The sequence below is a fragment of the Sorghum bicolor genome, chromosome 1 (genome assembly GCF_000003195.3).
Source record: "Sorghum bicolor cultivar BTx623 chromosome 1, Sorghum_bicolor_NCBIv3, whole genome shotgun sequence".
Classification (NCBI taxonomy): Eukaryota; Viridiplantae; Streptophyta; class Magnoliopsida; order Poales; family Poaceae; genus Sorghum; species Sorghum bicolor.
In genome coordinates this window covers 75,190,040-75,205,277 of record NC_012870.2, presented here as the reverse complement: position 1 = coordinate 75,205,277, position 15,238 = coordinate 75,190,040, and the positions used below count along the sequence as shown (strand labels likewise).

Genomic DNA, 15,238 nt, shown 5'->3' with positions numbered 1-15,238 from the left:
CCACACCACCGGACGCGCTCCTAAGCGTCCGGTTCCTTACCCAGAGAGCACTGCAAACGCGCAGGGGCACCGGACGCACCCTGAGTATCCGGTGCTCTCAGTCAGAGACACCCGCAGAAGTCAGGTAGTACCGGACGCACCAATAGGGTTTAACCCGCGTCCGGTGTCTGGAGTCCGGTGCCTAACCCTAATAGTGCCAGGCACTGATAGCACACCGGACGCTCAAACTCAGCGTCCCGTGCCTCCGTGGCCAGCGTCCGGTGCGAGAAACACTCCCGCTACTTCTCCAAACTTCCCACCGGTGCAATAGAAAATATGCATTTCATTTTCTCAAAAGCGTCGAATCCCTCTCTACCCTACAACCTCCACCTCCTTCTCAAAGTGTGCCAACACCACCAAATGTACACCACAATGTGCAAGTGTGTTAGCATTTTTAAATCATTTTCTTCGAAGGAGTCAAGTTAGCCCACTAGGTTCTAAATGCATGCATTTTTAAATTATTTTTTACAAATAAACATCTGGTGAAATATTTTTTGGGAATAGATCAAATTCTCAACATGATAGTAGATGATGTTAAGTGTAATGTAAATGAACAGTAATTTTGGGAACAACTGCTGCTTTCATTGATCTTGTTAGATTATATACAAGTGAGAGATCACGTCGTACGGACGTCTCTTCGTAGTCGTACGGACGTGACTCCTTGGTGTTTGAGTACAGGAAGAACAACTGCTCTTGGCCAAAGGACATGCCCCTTCGGATGGCATGCTAACTGCTAATCCTATCACCAGATGAGATCACCGATTAGATGATGAAGAGGTGTCTCTTCAGAGGAGACATCGTTTCACAACACTCCCCCTTGATCGAATCATTCTTAAGATCAATGTAGCTGTAATCTTGGATTCCTCGAAAACCCTATGGGAAAAACTGAGGAATATGTATATATATTGATATGCTATAAAACTCCTTTAAACCTTTATAGGAAAACAAGGAGAAGGTAGCATATACTAGTGTGATTTAAACAAACCACTATGTCATTGGTATTCCAATTAAAAACCCTAGTGGGGAAAAATATTGGAGATACGACATAAAGATAACTCCTCTAAAAACCGATAAGGAAAAATGTGAGGAGCTATATTAAGAGATATGTCGCTAAAACTCCTATAAAAACCCAGTGGGAAAATCAGGAGAAAAAATATGACGACATACTATAAGTATTGCCTCTTGAAATAACTCTCGTGAAAAACCTTTTTCAAGGAAAAACCATGGATGAGTTGGGAGGGCAATGTGTGTCTTTGATATTTCCAACAAAAACCCTGGTGGGGAAAATAGAAAATATGACACATGCTTATGTTAATATTACCTCATTAAAAATTTTAACAAGAAACCTTTTAAGTAAAACTTGTGAAAGAAAAGAGTATAATATGATGCTGATACAGGTGGCGTCTAGGAGATGTCTCCCCCTGATTCTGGCAAATCTCGAAGTCGCCGCATACCAATTCCATGTACCAATTTTTGAAACACAGAAGTTGGTAAGGACTTAGTAAATAGGTCAGCGAGGTTATCACATGACTTGATTTGCAAGATGTTTATTTCCCCACTTTCTTGTAATTCATGGGGATAAAACAATTTAGGAACAATATGCTTAGTGATATTGCTCTTTATGTAACCTGTTTGTATCTGTGTAACACAAGCGGAATTATCTTCATAGATAATTGTTGGTGATTCAATTGAACCAATACCACATGACTGTTGTATGTGGTTAATCATTCTGCGAAGCCACATACATTCTCGTGATGCCTCGTATAGAGCAATAATTTCAGAATGATTAGTAGAGGTGGCTGTCAGAGTCTGCTTAGAAGACTTCCATGAAATAGTTGTACCTCCATGTAGGAATACAAATCCTGTTTGGGATTTTCAGTTATGAGGATCAGATAAGTAACCAGCATCTGTATAGCCAATCATATTGGGATCATGATTTTTCGTAAAGAATAAACCAATATCCTTTGTGCCATTAAGGTATCTGAGGATACACTTTGCTCCCGTCCAATGACGGTGAGTCGGGTCCGCACTATGCCTAGCTAGTAAGTTCACTGCAAATGCGATATCAGGCCTGGTGCAATTTGCAAGATACATAAGTGCGCCAATGACACTGAGATATGGGATTTCAGGTCCCAACGTCTTCTCCCCAACATCTCGTGGTCTAAATGGATCTTTCCCTAATTCTAAGGAACGAACAACCATCGGGGTTTTATTAGGGTATGATTTATCCATATTGAATTTCTCCAATATTTTCTGGATATAGGCTGATTGATGCACTAAAATCCCTAAAGGACGGTGCTCAATTTGTAAGCCTAGGCAATATTTGGTCTTTCCCAAATCCTTCATCTCGAATTCCGTCTTTAGATGTTTGCGTGCTTCTTCTATATCCTTTGGACTGCCAATGATATTTAAATCATCAACATATACAGATATAATACAAAATCTCGTTTGAGATTTCTTAATGAAAACACATGGGCAATCATCATTATTGGTGTATCCTTTGTTTAAAAGGAATTCACTCAGTCGGTTGTACCACATTCGTCCCGACTGCTTCAAGCCATATAATGACTTTTGTAGTTTTACACAATACATGTTACGATTTGCGTTTGGATTCGGAATTTGGATTCCATCGGGAACCTTCATATATATGTCCGAATCAAGTGACCCATATAAATATGCTGTCACCACATCCATCAACTGCATAGATAGATGATTTTGAACTGCCAATGATATTAAGTATCGGAAAGTAATTCCACTCATTACTGGAGAATAAGTTTCATTATAATCAATGTCGGGTCTCTGCGTGAACCCTTGTGCTACGAGCCTTGCTTTATATCTCACCACCTCATTGTTCTCATTCCGTTTCCGGACGAAAACCCATTTAAAGCCTACAGGAAAGACTTTGGAGGGTGTGGGCATAGCTTTTGTGAATACCCCTCTTTTAGTGAGCGAGGCTATCTCAGCTTGAATTGCTTCTTTCCATTGAGCCCAGTCTAAGCGCTTTTTGCACTCTGCCATGGTCTTAGGATCTGGATCATTGAGAAAGATTTCTGCAATTGCTGTGGAGAAATACATGTCTACAACAGTAGTCTTACGATCGTATGATTCTCCAGAATCAATATAATTGATGGAAATTTCTTTCACCCCATTATTTGACTCAACATTTCCCAAAACTATGGAGTCAGGGTGTTCCGATGTCCCAGGATCAGAATTTGGATGCACCGTTGATCCGGGTTGTGGATTTGGTCCTGGTGTTGGATTTTTATCCACTATTGGGTGTCTACCAACTTGAGGTTGGCTTGGATTTACTGATTTGGAGGATTTACCTCTCGATTTCCTTGGACGCTTACTTGGAGCATTATCCTTAGGAGCGGCCGTACTTATCCCCCTCTTCTTTGGAAGTGGGAGTTGAATGGTTTTTATTGGTACCTCCACTCTTTCGGGCGCATTGCGAGCAGGATAAGAGGATTTAGTGACACCCTTATAATCAGTAAATGCATCTGGCAGGTTATTTGCAATATGTTGCAAGTTTATGATTTTCTGAACTTGTTGTTCAGTTTCTTGAGTACGTGGATCTGAGGGGGAATTGCCTTGGGCATTCCAGTTGATTTCCTGGCATTCACTTTGGTACTTGAAATCTCCCCCTAATGCTGGGAAATGGTCCTCATTGAATATGCAGTCAGCATACCGGGCCGTGAATAAGTCCCCTGTAAGAGGCTCGAGGTATTTGATAATCGATGGGGATTGATATCCCACATAGATACCAAGTTTCCTATGTGGACCCATAGAGGTACGCTTAGGTCAGCGCAACCGAATTTACACAGATGGGAAATATTTGGCATATTCCCACGTACTAATTGCAATGGGGAGACAACATGGTATGCAGTTGGACGCAATTGAATTAAGTCGGCAGCGTGTAAGACTGCATGACCCCAACATGAAGTTGGTAGATTGCAATTTTGTAGTAGTGGTCTTGCAATGAGTTTAATTCTTTTAATAAGAGATTCTGCTAAACCATTTTGTGTATGGACATATGGGACAGAGTGCTGAACTTGAATTCCTAAAGCCATACAATAATCATTGAAAGCCTTTGAGGAAAATTCAGCAGCATTGTCCATTCGAATTGATTGAATTTGATGTTCAGGATTATGTGCTCTAAGTTTAATAAATTGAGCAATAATTTTTGCGAAAGCATGGTTACGTGTGGATAAAAGACACACATGAGACCATCTAGTAGATGCGTCTATTAGAACCGTGAAATACCTGAACGGTCCAGACGTTGGTTGTATGGGGCCACAAATATCTCCTTGAATGCGTTCAAGAAATTTTAGTGGCTCATTTTGGATCTTGACGGGCGATGGACGTAAGATCAATTTTCCTGTAGCGCATGAAGTGCACATAAAATCTGAAGATTTCGGAAATTTAGCAGTATTTAACTCATGACCATTTGAATTGCTAATAATTTTCCGCATCATCCCTACTCTAGGATGGCCAAGGCGTTCATGCCAAGTTTTGAATGCATCAACATTCTGGAAAATTACCTTATACGCAACATGTGGTACGGGTTTGATGTATGTGTAGTACAATCCGGACGGAAAAGAGGGAATTTTCTCAACAATTTGTTTGCCATATCCATTGTTTTTAGTAACAAGGAGAATTTCCTCATTATTGTCAGCAAGGGTTTCTATATGGAAACCATTTTGACGGATATCTCTATAACTTAATAACGTACGCTTTAAATCGGGATACAATAATGCATCCTCAATTGTAATTTGGGTACCCATAGGGAGTACGATAATGGCACGACCTGAACCAATTATCGTAGCATCGCGCCCAGCGATTGTCAAAACATTTCCTTGTCTTTTAGTAAGAGTTTGGAAATATTTTGTTTCCCTAAGAATAGAATTAGTGGTACCGCTGTCCACTAGGCATAATTCCTCTTCCATCAGATCGACCCCCGTAGAAACTATATATAAATAAAGAATTTGATATAAAACTCTATGATAATATATAGAATACATACTTTATTTATTGAATATCAAATGTGTACAATACATTTATTGGATATCCAAACTAAGTAGTGATGACATCATTAAATATTTACAACACATAGGACATAAATTGTGTTTATTATTACAATCACTAGAACATAAAGACATTAGAATCTAAGGGATTGGGAGCCTAGTGAAAGTCTCCAAATATGTCGTTGGATGCATATTCCACGATCATATTCCCTGTATCAGCAAGATCCTCGCCTCCTCGTATGATGTTGTTGCTTGGTTCCTCGGGAACTTGTTGCGAACAACCAGCCTCTTCCCTGGTGGTGTCAGGTCAAAGATTGAAATGGGCTTCATACTTCTGTCCTGGTGCAGCTCGTCCACGACCCACAGACTTTAAGTAAAGATCAACTAGATGACTTGGGGTACGACATTTCTTTGTAGTATGGTTATAACAACCACATTTTTGACATACAGGTTTATCATCCCTGTTCTTGGAAATGTTCTTACCCTTTTTGTAAGGTTTACCTTTGTTGGAGTCACCTTTTTGGGGCTTCTTATTGCGTCTGCGCTTGTTTTTACCCTTCTTGGAGTTTCCTTGTTGATAGTTCTTTTTAGATCTATCATTAGACATGGGTTTATTCTGAGTATATGCATGTACTTCAGGCAATGGAGCAGACCCAACAGGGCGCTGCTGATTATTCCAAACCATAAGTTCAGAATGTTTTTCGGCCTCAAGTAAAGTTTGGATAAGCTCTGAATAAACTTGGAAACGCCTTTCACGGTATTGTTGTTGAAGAATCCTTTCAGAGGGAAGCATAGTAGACAAAGTCTTTTCTATCTTATCCGCATCTGTAGGTTCTTTCTCGCAGAATTGCAATTTTGAGCAAATCCTATGGACAGCATGATTGTAGTCACTCACAGTTTTGAAATCCTGTAAGCGAAGTTGCGTCCACTCATAGTTGGCCGCGGGCAAGACAAGTGCCTTTTGCTGTTCATAGCGTTGCTTAAGTGAAGTCCATAGATTGTGTGGATTTTCTTCCAACAAATATTCAGCCTTAAGATCAGGGTGAATGTGGCTCCTAATAAGGTATAGGGCTGTATAAACGTGTTGATCTTCAAGCGGTGCAACCCCATCTTCGGGTGGTAACACAGCTCGATAAAGTCCACGGGACGAAAGACTAACTTTTATGTCTATAGCCCATGTGGGATAATTGTGGCCGTCTAGAGCTAGTAATTCAAACTCTTTGACAGTCATTGATCCTACATGATATAAAAACCATCGAAACATTTTAAGTTATTAAAATGTTGAGGTGTGTTGTAATTATGGGATGCAAATAAAAACAAGATAAATCTTGTATCGGTAATGGTGTAAAATTCTTATATGCGTAATAAAGCAATGGAGGTAGTCACCAAAAAAAGGGTGTATACCTCTAATTGGGCATATTATGTGTAAATAGTAGATGCCAATTAATTATGCAAATTGTATAACGCGTCTGAAGGTAGTCATCAAGAATTGATGTAGACCTTAGTTTAATTTGCAAACGAATTGGGTACGCACGCTGAGGATAGTCACTAAGTAGTATACTTAGTGTAGATCCCACAATAGCAACAACCGGTGCTACCTTGTGTATGGCCAATAGGGATGCAAATTAATGGTAGTCATCTTTGTGAAAAGATGTAGACCAAATGTTCTAAGAGGTAATGTTGGGTACGCACGTTGAGGATAGTCACTAAGTATTGCTTAGTGTAGATCCCGCAGTAGCAACTATGGTGCTACCTTGTGGAGTGGCCAACAAAACGACTCTAGAACATGCGTGTTATATAATTGTTAAAAAATTACACATAAATTGTCGCATCCATTATTTAAGCGCGTAGTGCTAAAAGCGTAAAGGAACTTAAATAAAAAAATGATCGATTGCGAAATAAATAAATAATTGCAAGATCATGGTCACAATAACAAGGATATTATTTATTGGATTTGTCATTCATACCGGGACAAACACTTTGAATAATATCACAAACAGATATTTTATAACAATATAAAGTATCACAAGTACAACTATAGTTAAAAGTCTGGAACTAAACATATAGGAGTACTATTTTTACAACAAATAATTATACGAGACCACACCAGAGTCATATACGAATTATTGCTGAAAATAAATAAGATGAATAAACAAGTAGCCTGCTGTGCCAAATTAGAGTTCAAGTGAATTTGAAATGGGCACAGCAGCCTGTGCGAGCGTGCAAATGGAGACTGGAAGGCAGGGCGTAGGCCTTCATGGGCTGGCCCATTTGCTGGAGCAGCACATATATATATACGGGGCTGGAACAGGCAGCTAGGGTTGAAATCCAACCACACGCCGCCGTATAGCCTGAAGACCACCGCCGCCACTTTATCTGGATGTTGGTGCCGCTGCTCCCTTCCACTGCGCCGCCGCTGCTGCAGTTCTTCAGTTCGAGGAAGACTCCCCCTCATCAGGGGAGTAGAAGCCGCTGCCGTTCACCAACTCGTTGAGGGTCGCCGCAGACGGGAGGCCGTGCGTCGCCGGGTTCCGCGATCCTCTGTGGATCCCAGGGCGCCGGTCCACTGCAGCCACGCTACGACCCAGAAGGCGCCGGATCGACGGAGTTGTTGTGGTTGTGCCTTCGGTCGGAGTTGGGGGCGCCGCCGGGAGGGCCTGCGCAGCCATGCGTGCCGCAGCCTCCGCGCGTGTCGCTGGTGGAGGAGGAGCCGAGGGCCCGGCCCTGTCGAGGAAGAAGTACGGCGAGATGCCGGTCCTCGCAGCGGTGTTGAAGATGTCGCCGAGATTGAAGAGGTTGCCGACGCCGGGCGCAGCCACCACATCGACCTCGTCCTCGACCTTCACTGCATCGAGCGCAGGGGCAGCCTGTGTGTTCAGGAACCACGGATCCAGTGGGGGAACGCCATTGCCTGGCGCCATTGGAGTCGGAGGAGTGGGCGTCGGCATCAGCGTGTGCGGGATCGACGTGTACTCCTTGCAGAAGTCGCACCAGTAGCGCGACGGTGCCGGTACTGGCGACATGGGCTCCATCGGCATGTAGGATGGAGTTGGAGCAGCGGCGGGCATCATCTCCACGGCTTCAGCAAGCGGCATCGGGGCTTCGACGATTGGTGGCGCCGCGACTTCAACAGCGGGCGGCGCCGTGTTGCTGGGGCCGGCACCGTCCGCGCCAAGGCGAGGAGACGGTGGCTGGTTCTGCAGAGGTCGATCTTGCGGCGAAGCGAGGCGGCCACGACAAATCGGGGACCAACGGCGACGGCGAACATCTGCACGGACGTCACGAACAGCCGAGTCGAAGATGCGGCCGTATGGACCATGGCCATGGCCATGGGCAGCAGTGCGGCGGAGACGAGGCCCAAGGCGCTCGAAAACACTGCGGCGCTGTCCATGGTGGCCGTGGTGACGGATCGGGCCACGACGGACTCCACCAACGCGACGGAGAGCGAAGAACAATCCACGAGCAATGTGTGAAGGTAAATCGACATTGATTCGCGCCATAGGGCTTACCGGTGGTCGGTACAGAGGCATGGATTGCCTCTGTTCGTCGTTCTCCTTCCGTAGAGCAAAAGTGCTGATAACGTGTTAAGTGTAATGTAAATGAACAGTAATTTTGGGAACAACTGCTGCTTTCATTGATCTTGTTAGATTATATACAGTGAGAGATCACGTCGTACGGACGTCTCTTCGTAGTCGTACGAACGTGACTCCTTGGTGTTTGAGTACAGGAAGAGCAACTGCTCTTGGCCAAAGGACATGCCCCTTCGGATGGCATGCTAACTGTTAGGCTAATCCTATCACCAGATGAGATCACCGATTAGATAATGAAGAGGTGTCTCTTCAGAGGAGACATCCTTTCACAACAGATGACGCCAAGATATGGGACACGACATTGTGTCAGTTGACGTCGAGGTTAGGCCACATCACCGTTGATTGCGACCGTTGAATTAACCGTGGCACTAGGTCCTGCTGGTCTAGGCATGGGAATAGTTCATGTTGATGCCCAGACATCGGCGTTAGTCAACTATGCGCCGTGGTTTGGCCAGTTAAGTCATGCGGCCCCTCTCTTCCTGGTTGTCCATCTCCAAAATTCCTCCCCACCACGAGCTCTCTCTCCTCTCCTCTCCGCCCCCACGAACCCTAACTCTCTCCTGACGCAGTGGGGCGCCTGGATCTGGGCTGATGACAAATCCCCGAGGTAATCCCCTTGCCCTCCCCTAATTTGGTCGGTTAATCCAATTGCAGTTGATGCAGAACACCTATTGGCCGTCCTCAAATATAATGAAGTCAAGCAGACATTGCCTAAAGGGGGTCAGATGTCTTTCTCACCTGGAACATCATGATAAGAATAGTAAATATTAAAAAAACATAAAAAAAATAAAAAAAAACACCTATTGGCTCATATACAGGATGAGTGAATGCAAGGAAAACTGGTGTATCGACATTAAAAAACATTAAAATAGAAGGAATGCCCCCATTTGTTTGTGGCCCGGACTAATCACTAATTAACAATACAAACCCCAATTATTCTACTGTGCCGACATATGTACAGATTATATCATTCATAGATGCAGCTGCTATCACCCATCACAGATATATGCAGGTCTTATATGACAAGAAAAATGATTGGAACGGTGGTAAATAAGAAGCATTCAACATTCAGTATAATAATGGCTACAACAAAAACTGGAACTCTCAATTCATCACAGCTAATAATCAGACAAATGACAAGACACTAAAAAAATGGATGCACATCAGACAAATCACAAAACACTAAAAAATGGATGCACCTCAGACAAATTACGATAAAGAATGCACCAGTTATCGTCATTTCTGCATACATTGATTTATGAGAAACACAATTTACGATAACCACGTAAATGACTGGTGGAGGATTTCAGAGGAGCTGCTCCTGATGGAGGATTGGGGCTTCTCCAGTGGACTGCAGTAATCAGGTGGTCATGGATGGGGACTGCGGTTAGGGCATCTTCCTCCGTATCTAGATCAATCAGGCATTCGTGGGATGAAGCAGTCGAATCACTGACGGTGGTGATGTAATTTTGGAGCCAAATCACTGAGATGGTTCAATTAACTAGCATTAACATAGGTTACTAATTTTGATATCATGAACATATTTGGTTTTACATTGCTCAAAGGCCCACTAAGACCATCATTGAGTAGATACGACAACTTCAAATAACTAGTTTAGTTACTATAATGTTCGACACTTATTTCCCACAGTATAGTTACAACACTTATTTACCAGAATAGATCAGCAATCTAACAAAGACAAACACATACATAAAGACATAATTTATACGAAAAAATACAAGACAACCCTGATTTTCATATGGTATATTGAAAGGTTTGTGGAATACAGGTTCCAAATAGAGCATGACTGAGAAAGAAAAGCAACATTCCAATTGTCATGTCAGCAACTTTCAGGTGAATATCGATGCCAAAAACCATCAATTGTTTTGCACCACATTTAGGTAAATCATGGTTCGCCTTTTGCATCTTTTAATTTGAACAAGGTTTACAATAATTTTGGCCTATGAATAGAAGTATTTACTGTAGTAGCGAGCTGGTGATCTTTCACTCAACAATTTGGTTAACCAGAGAAAGTTACCATAAGGAAACATTGTTTTTGGAAGATTGATCTATGTAATTTATGATAATAAATTTTGATACTAATTTGGTTAACGAAACACAGTTACCATAAAATGAAATCGGTTTCTATATAATTTGTTCTATATTCTGTACAATGAATATATTGAAGTATTTATGAGAATTGTGTTTACGACAATACTAACAATATTTACAAGAATTTTTACTAATAATATTTACGAGAATTCTAACCATAACTTTTTAATGAACTATGCATTCCTTATGTATGGGTCATTAGCAGTTCAAGCATAGGACCAATTTTACTAGTAAGTTGCTCTATATAAAAAAAGAGGAAAAGGCAACAATTACATGCCATTGCATGAAGACTATCAAGCACTAGTCCATCTCAGACACCTGACAGATACCTCTTTAGTTCTATTTATGATGGATGCTCAAGCGACCAATAAATCTGGAGAATAATAAAACAGAAATTACAATCTGCCCATACGGTGAGTAGTAGAAAATACACAATGACAGAGTGATTAGTTACTAAGAAAATCAAGATGTAGTAAACAACTATGGATACTAATGAAGTAATGATGTCTGAAGCATAGACAAACACATGACTGCTTCAAATGTCTGTAATAAATCATGATAATTAGCATAAGGCAGCAATGCTTATTATCATAAGATTAATGTATACTGATTTAGTGCATACAATAGTTACGATATTTTGTAGTATAAACATAGGAATTTACTAAACAAGGGATCTGACATTCAAGGATTTGGTTTCAGCACACCTGACGCAACCTAAAATCGATAGGATCTACAAACCTACACACTCTGGCTAATGTGGCCAATAGATCCATAACAATGAAAAATATTTCAATCTACGAGAGTCACCAACACCTACCAAAATTCAGATGGCTAATCAGACAAATGGAATTAAATAAATGACTGAAGAACAATTAATCAATAAATGACTGAAGAACAAACGGAAGGAGGACAGGGAAGCCACCACGCATCACCATCCGCTGCCTCCTCGATGGATCCGCGACGACGGAGGGGAGGATGAGGATGACGTTGGAGGGAGGACGGGGAAGCCACCACGTGCCACTGACCGCTGCCTCCCCAATGGATCCGCGGCATCCGTCGGCACGGTAGCAGATGAAGGCCGTCGGGGGAGGGAGGGGGCACCGGCGGTGAATGGAACAAGCGGTGGGGGATTTCTGGTTTCTTGTTGTTCGGTCCATCGCTCGGCGGGGTCGAGATGGAGAGTCCACATGAAGCCGAGTCGGGGTGACCATGCGCGCTGATGGCTAGCCGAGCCGAGCCGAGCCGAGCCGAGAGGGTGGGGGCGGCACGCTCCATGGGCGGAACCGCCGGGTGGTTCGGTCGGAAGGGTCAATTGGACTCGGCTACAAAATATATATAGTATTCTGTAGCTAGCTACAGATAAAAAAAAAACACATATATATATATATATATATTCTACGTCAAACTGTTGTACAGAACAAAATTTAGTATTATTCAGTATTCGCGTTTCAGTATTGTTCAGTATTTCATGGTCCTAGGTGTAGTGCTGGATGATACTGAACGTTGTTCAGTACTGCTTAGTATTTTTTTTTTCTCAGTTTTGACTTGCGGTGTGTATATATATATATATACTATAGGTGTAGAATATTATTCTACACCGCAAGTCAAAACTCAGTAGAAAAAATACTGAGCAATACTGGAGAACCTTCAGTATCATCCCGTCCAACACTAGGTATATATATATAATATAATATTACAAACTCAATAATTTAAAAGTCATTGATGATTTATATTCTTAATATTTAACTCAAATCTTATCTCTAAAACAACGTATATGATTTTCACTTTGCCTCGTGTGTGTATCGGAAGCTTTCTTACCGTTTCCACTAGGGCCTTGTTTAGTTCCGAAAAGATTTCGGATTTCGGTACTGTAGCACTTTCGTTTGTTTATGACAAATATTATCTAATTATGGACTAACTAGTATCAAAAGATTTGTCTCGCGATTTCCAGCTAAACTGTATAATTAGTTTTTGCTTTTATCTATATTTAATGTTTTATGCATGTGCCGCAAGATTCGATGTGACGGGGAATATTGAAAACCTTTTGCTTTTTGGGTGAACTAAACAAGGCCTAGGTTATTGTAACCTACTTCTACTTATAACACCGATACGTACTCGAAGTCCGAGTCTAACTCATTAAACAATTTATTATGTGTGTATATATAGTTTCGTATGTTATATGCATATATATAAAAAAATAACTGCAACCCCCAGGAAATCGTCCGGCAACCACTCTTGGATCACCTAGCCGGCCGGATCGAGATGGCTGTTTCCGCGTACGACCAGTGGCTTGCTCGCCGCGAGGAGCAGCGCCGCCGCATATGCGGCGATGACCGCCTGAGCGCCCTTCCTGACGACGTGATCCGCCTCATCCTCCGCTGCCTCGACACACGCTCGGCGCTCGCCACCGCCGCGGTTTCCAAGCATTGGGCGCGCTTCCGTCGCGAGCACCCCGTGCTCGAGTTCAAAGTCACTGATATCCTGCCTGAGCGCTACCATCGGTACCTCCGGCGGCGGCGTCGGCGTCAGAACACCACCACCGCCGCCGCCGGGAAGAACCACAATAAGAAGCTGGACGACTTGATCAGCCGGTACGAGCGGCGGAGCATGCGCTCCATGGCCATATCCATGAATAGCTTCTTGGACGCGGATGAAGTCGTCGACCACGGGCAGGGTCGTCGTCGTCGTCGTGCCCACGCTATGACTCTAGAACTATTCCCAGGCCACAACACTGCGCCGTTCAACCGCCTCGTTACCAAGGCCATTGGTGACTGGGGAGTTGAAGACCTAGAGATCGTCGTGCTCCATCCAACTCCATGCCACGGCCACGACGTGAGCTACAGCTTCCCTCACCATTGTTTTGACGACGACGACGACCTCAAATCTCCCACTACTGGTGGTGGCCTGAAGAAACTGAAGCTAACTAATTGCACGGCCCACGACCCATTGGCCGCCGCCGGCGGCGGCGGCTCATCGCTGCCGGCGTTTAGCTCCCTCACCATGCTCGTCTTGCAAGACATGCCCAAGTGGACGCGCGGCCGCGTGTACCAGTGCATCGTCCGCGCGTGCCCGAGCCTGCAGGTGCTGCACCTCAAGTCCTGTGTCTTCTGGGACTTGGAGAGCATGTCCATAGACGCTCCTGCCTCGCAGATAACAGAGCTGGTCGTCGACGGCTGCACGTTCGTCTCCATGACCCTCCGTTCTCTACCAAGGCTTGAGCGACTGGCTCTCGTGGGTGCTCCTGTGGCGTTTGCCTTTGGCTCTCTGCCGCGTCTCAATCGCCTCAACCTCAGCTTCGTCCAAGACCCGATCCCAGCAAGCAGCCGCCATCCTATGTTCCCTGACATGCGAGACGAGTACTCTGTTTTCTCTGTCATCGATCCCTCGGACAGTTTCCGGGACTTGGAGTGCCTTGTAGTTCGTTTCACGGGGCCGGAGAATTGGGTCGTGCCAATCGAGGGCTTGTCGCTGGGCAATGTGAGGCGGCTGCTCTTAGCAGACATGCCGCGTTCGTGGGACATCTCGTGGACATGTCGCCTCCTGGAAGCTGCGCCTTATCTGGAGACACTGCATGTCCATTTTGTTGATGATCTTCATGTGGGAATGGCGGCGGTCGTCGATCCAGCGATTACGAGGCCACCGTCCGACTTCAAGAACCGTGCGCTTAAAGAGGTGGTGATCATAGGCTTCAAGGGGACTGATGGGAAGCATGTTCGCTTTGTGAGGCTTCTTATTAGGAACGGGTGCAGCACGCTGGAGAATGTTACGCTACTCAAGCATGGACGCGTGCGGGAGATGGGGCTTTGGGACTGGCAAGTGGTGGCCACCCCGGAAGAGTGCCAATGGAGCGACGAGGAAAGGGACGCCTTGTTGAAGGAGATACACAAGGGTGGGAATACTTCTTCCACGACGCGAATTATTCTTGGATGACTTCATTTTTGTTTGTTATTTTTAGTGATACCGTATTCATTACTTCTACTTTTTGAAACAATATTTTTGGATTGTGGAAGCTTTATTAATTGGGATAATTTTAAGTTAATGTATTTACACCTACTTGACACAAGGATGTTTTTTTTTAAGAAAAAAAAGATCTAGTTGCCAGCAGGAAGAAAGAGAGTTTCAACACATATGTGCGAGAAGCGCCATCCCATGTGGCAGACCACCACTTGGGATGCTTATGAGGTTACACTAAGGCCATATATCCTCTTCTTTTTGCGACGAAAGAAGAATTATATTAGATAATAGCTTGGTATATGAATACATTACAAGCACTCTGGATTACATAAATATCTAAAAAAAATCATCTAAATTATACTCAAACTGTAAATAGTTTCGTATCTAAAAAAACCTATATGACATTTTGCAGTATGGATGATTGCATAGGCAAACACTCGGCAAAAAAGCTTGAAAACAGTTGTCCAATGAACGACGGGCAACATTCATGTAGGTGGAGTTGAGAAACTTTTTCTTTCT

At 43.6% G+C, this 15,238-nt stretch overlaps 2 protein-coding genes across 2 annotated transcripts; one reads left to right on the top strand and one right to left on the bottom strand.

The window, feature by feature from the left end:
• LOC110432645 (leucine-rich repeat extensin-like protein 5) lies at window positions 7,493-11,954 on the bottom strand. Its single transcript, XM_021453421.1, has 2 exons — window positions 9,904-11,954; window positions 7,493-9,391 (listed from the first exon to the last, which is right to left on the bottom strand). Exon 2 carries the CDS (start codon window positions 8,591-8,593, stop codon window positions 7,493-7,495), a length of 1,101 nt encoding a protein of 366 aa, XP_021309096.1. The 5' UTR covers window positions 8,594-9,391; window positions 9,904-11,954.
• Window positions 13,028-14,695, top strand: LOC8057660. Its single transcript, XM_021453419.1, has 2 exons — window positions 13,028-13,266; window positions 13,354-14,695. Exons 1-2 carry the CDS (start codon window positions 13,028-13,030, stop codon window positions 14,693-14,695), a joined length of 1,581 nt encoding a protein of 526 aa, XP_021309094.1.

Excerpts from the sequence above, each read along its gene's own strand:
- LOC8057660 (XM_021453419.1), top strand. The coding sequence starts at position 13,028 with ATGGCTGTTTCCGCGTACGACCAGTGGCTTGCTCGCCGCGAGGAGCAG. Across the intron at positions 13,267-13,353 it reads CTGCCTGAGCGCTACCATCG|CCGGTACGAGCGGCGGAGCA; the intron begins GTACCTCCGGCG and ends CGACTTGATCAG.
- LOC110432645 (XM_021453421.1), bottom strand. The coding sequence starts at position 8,593 with ATGCCTCTGTACCGACCACCGGTAAGCCCTATGGCGCGAATCAATGTC.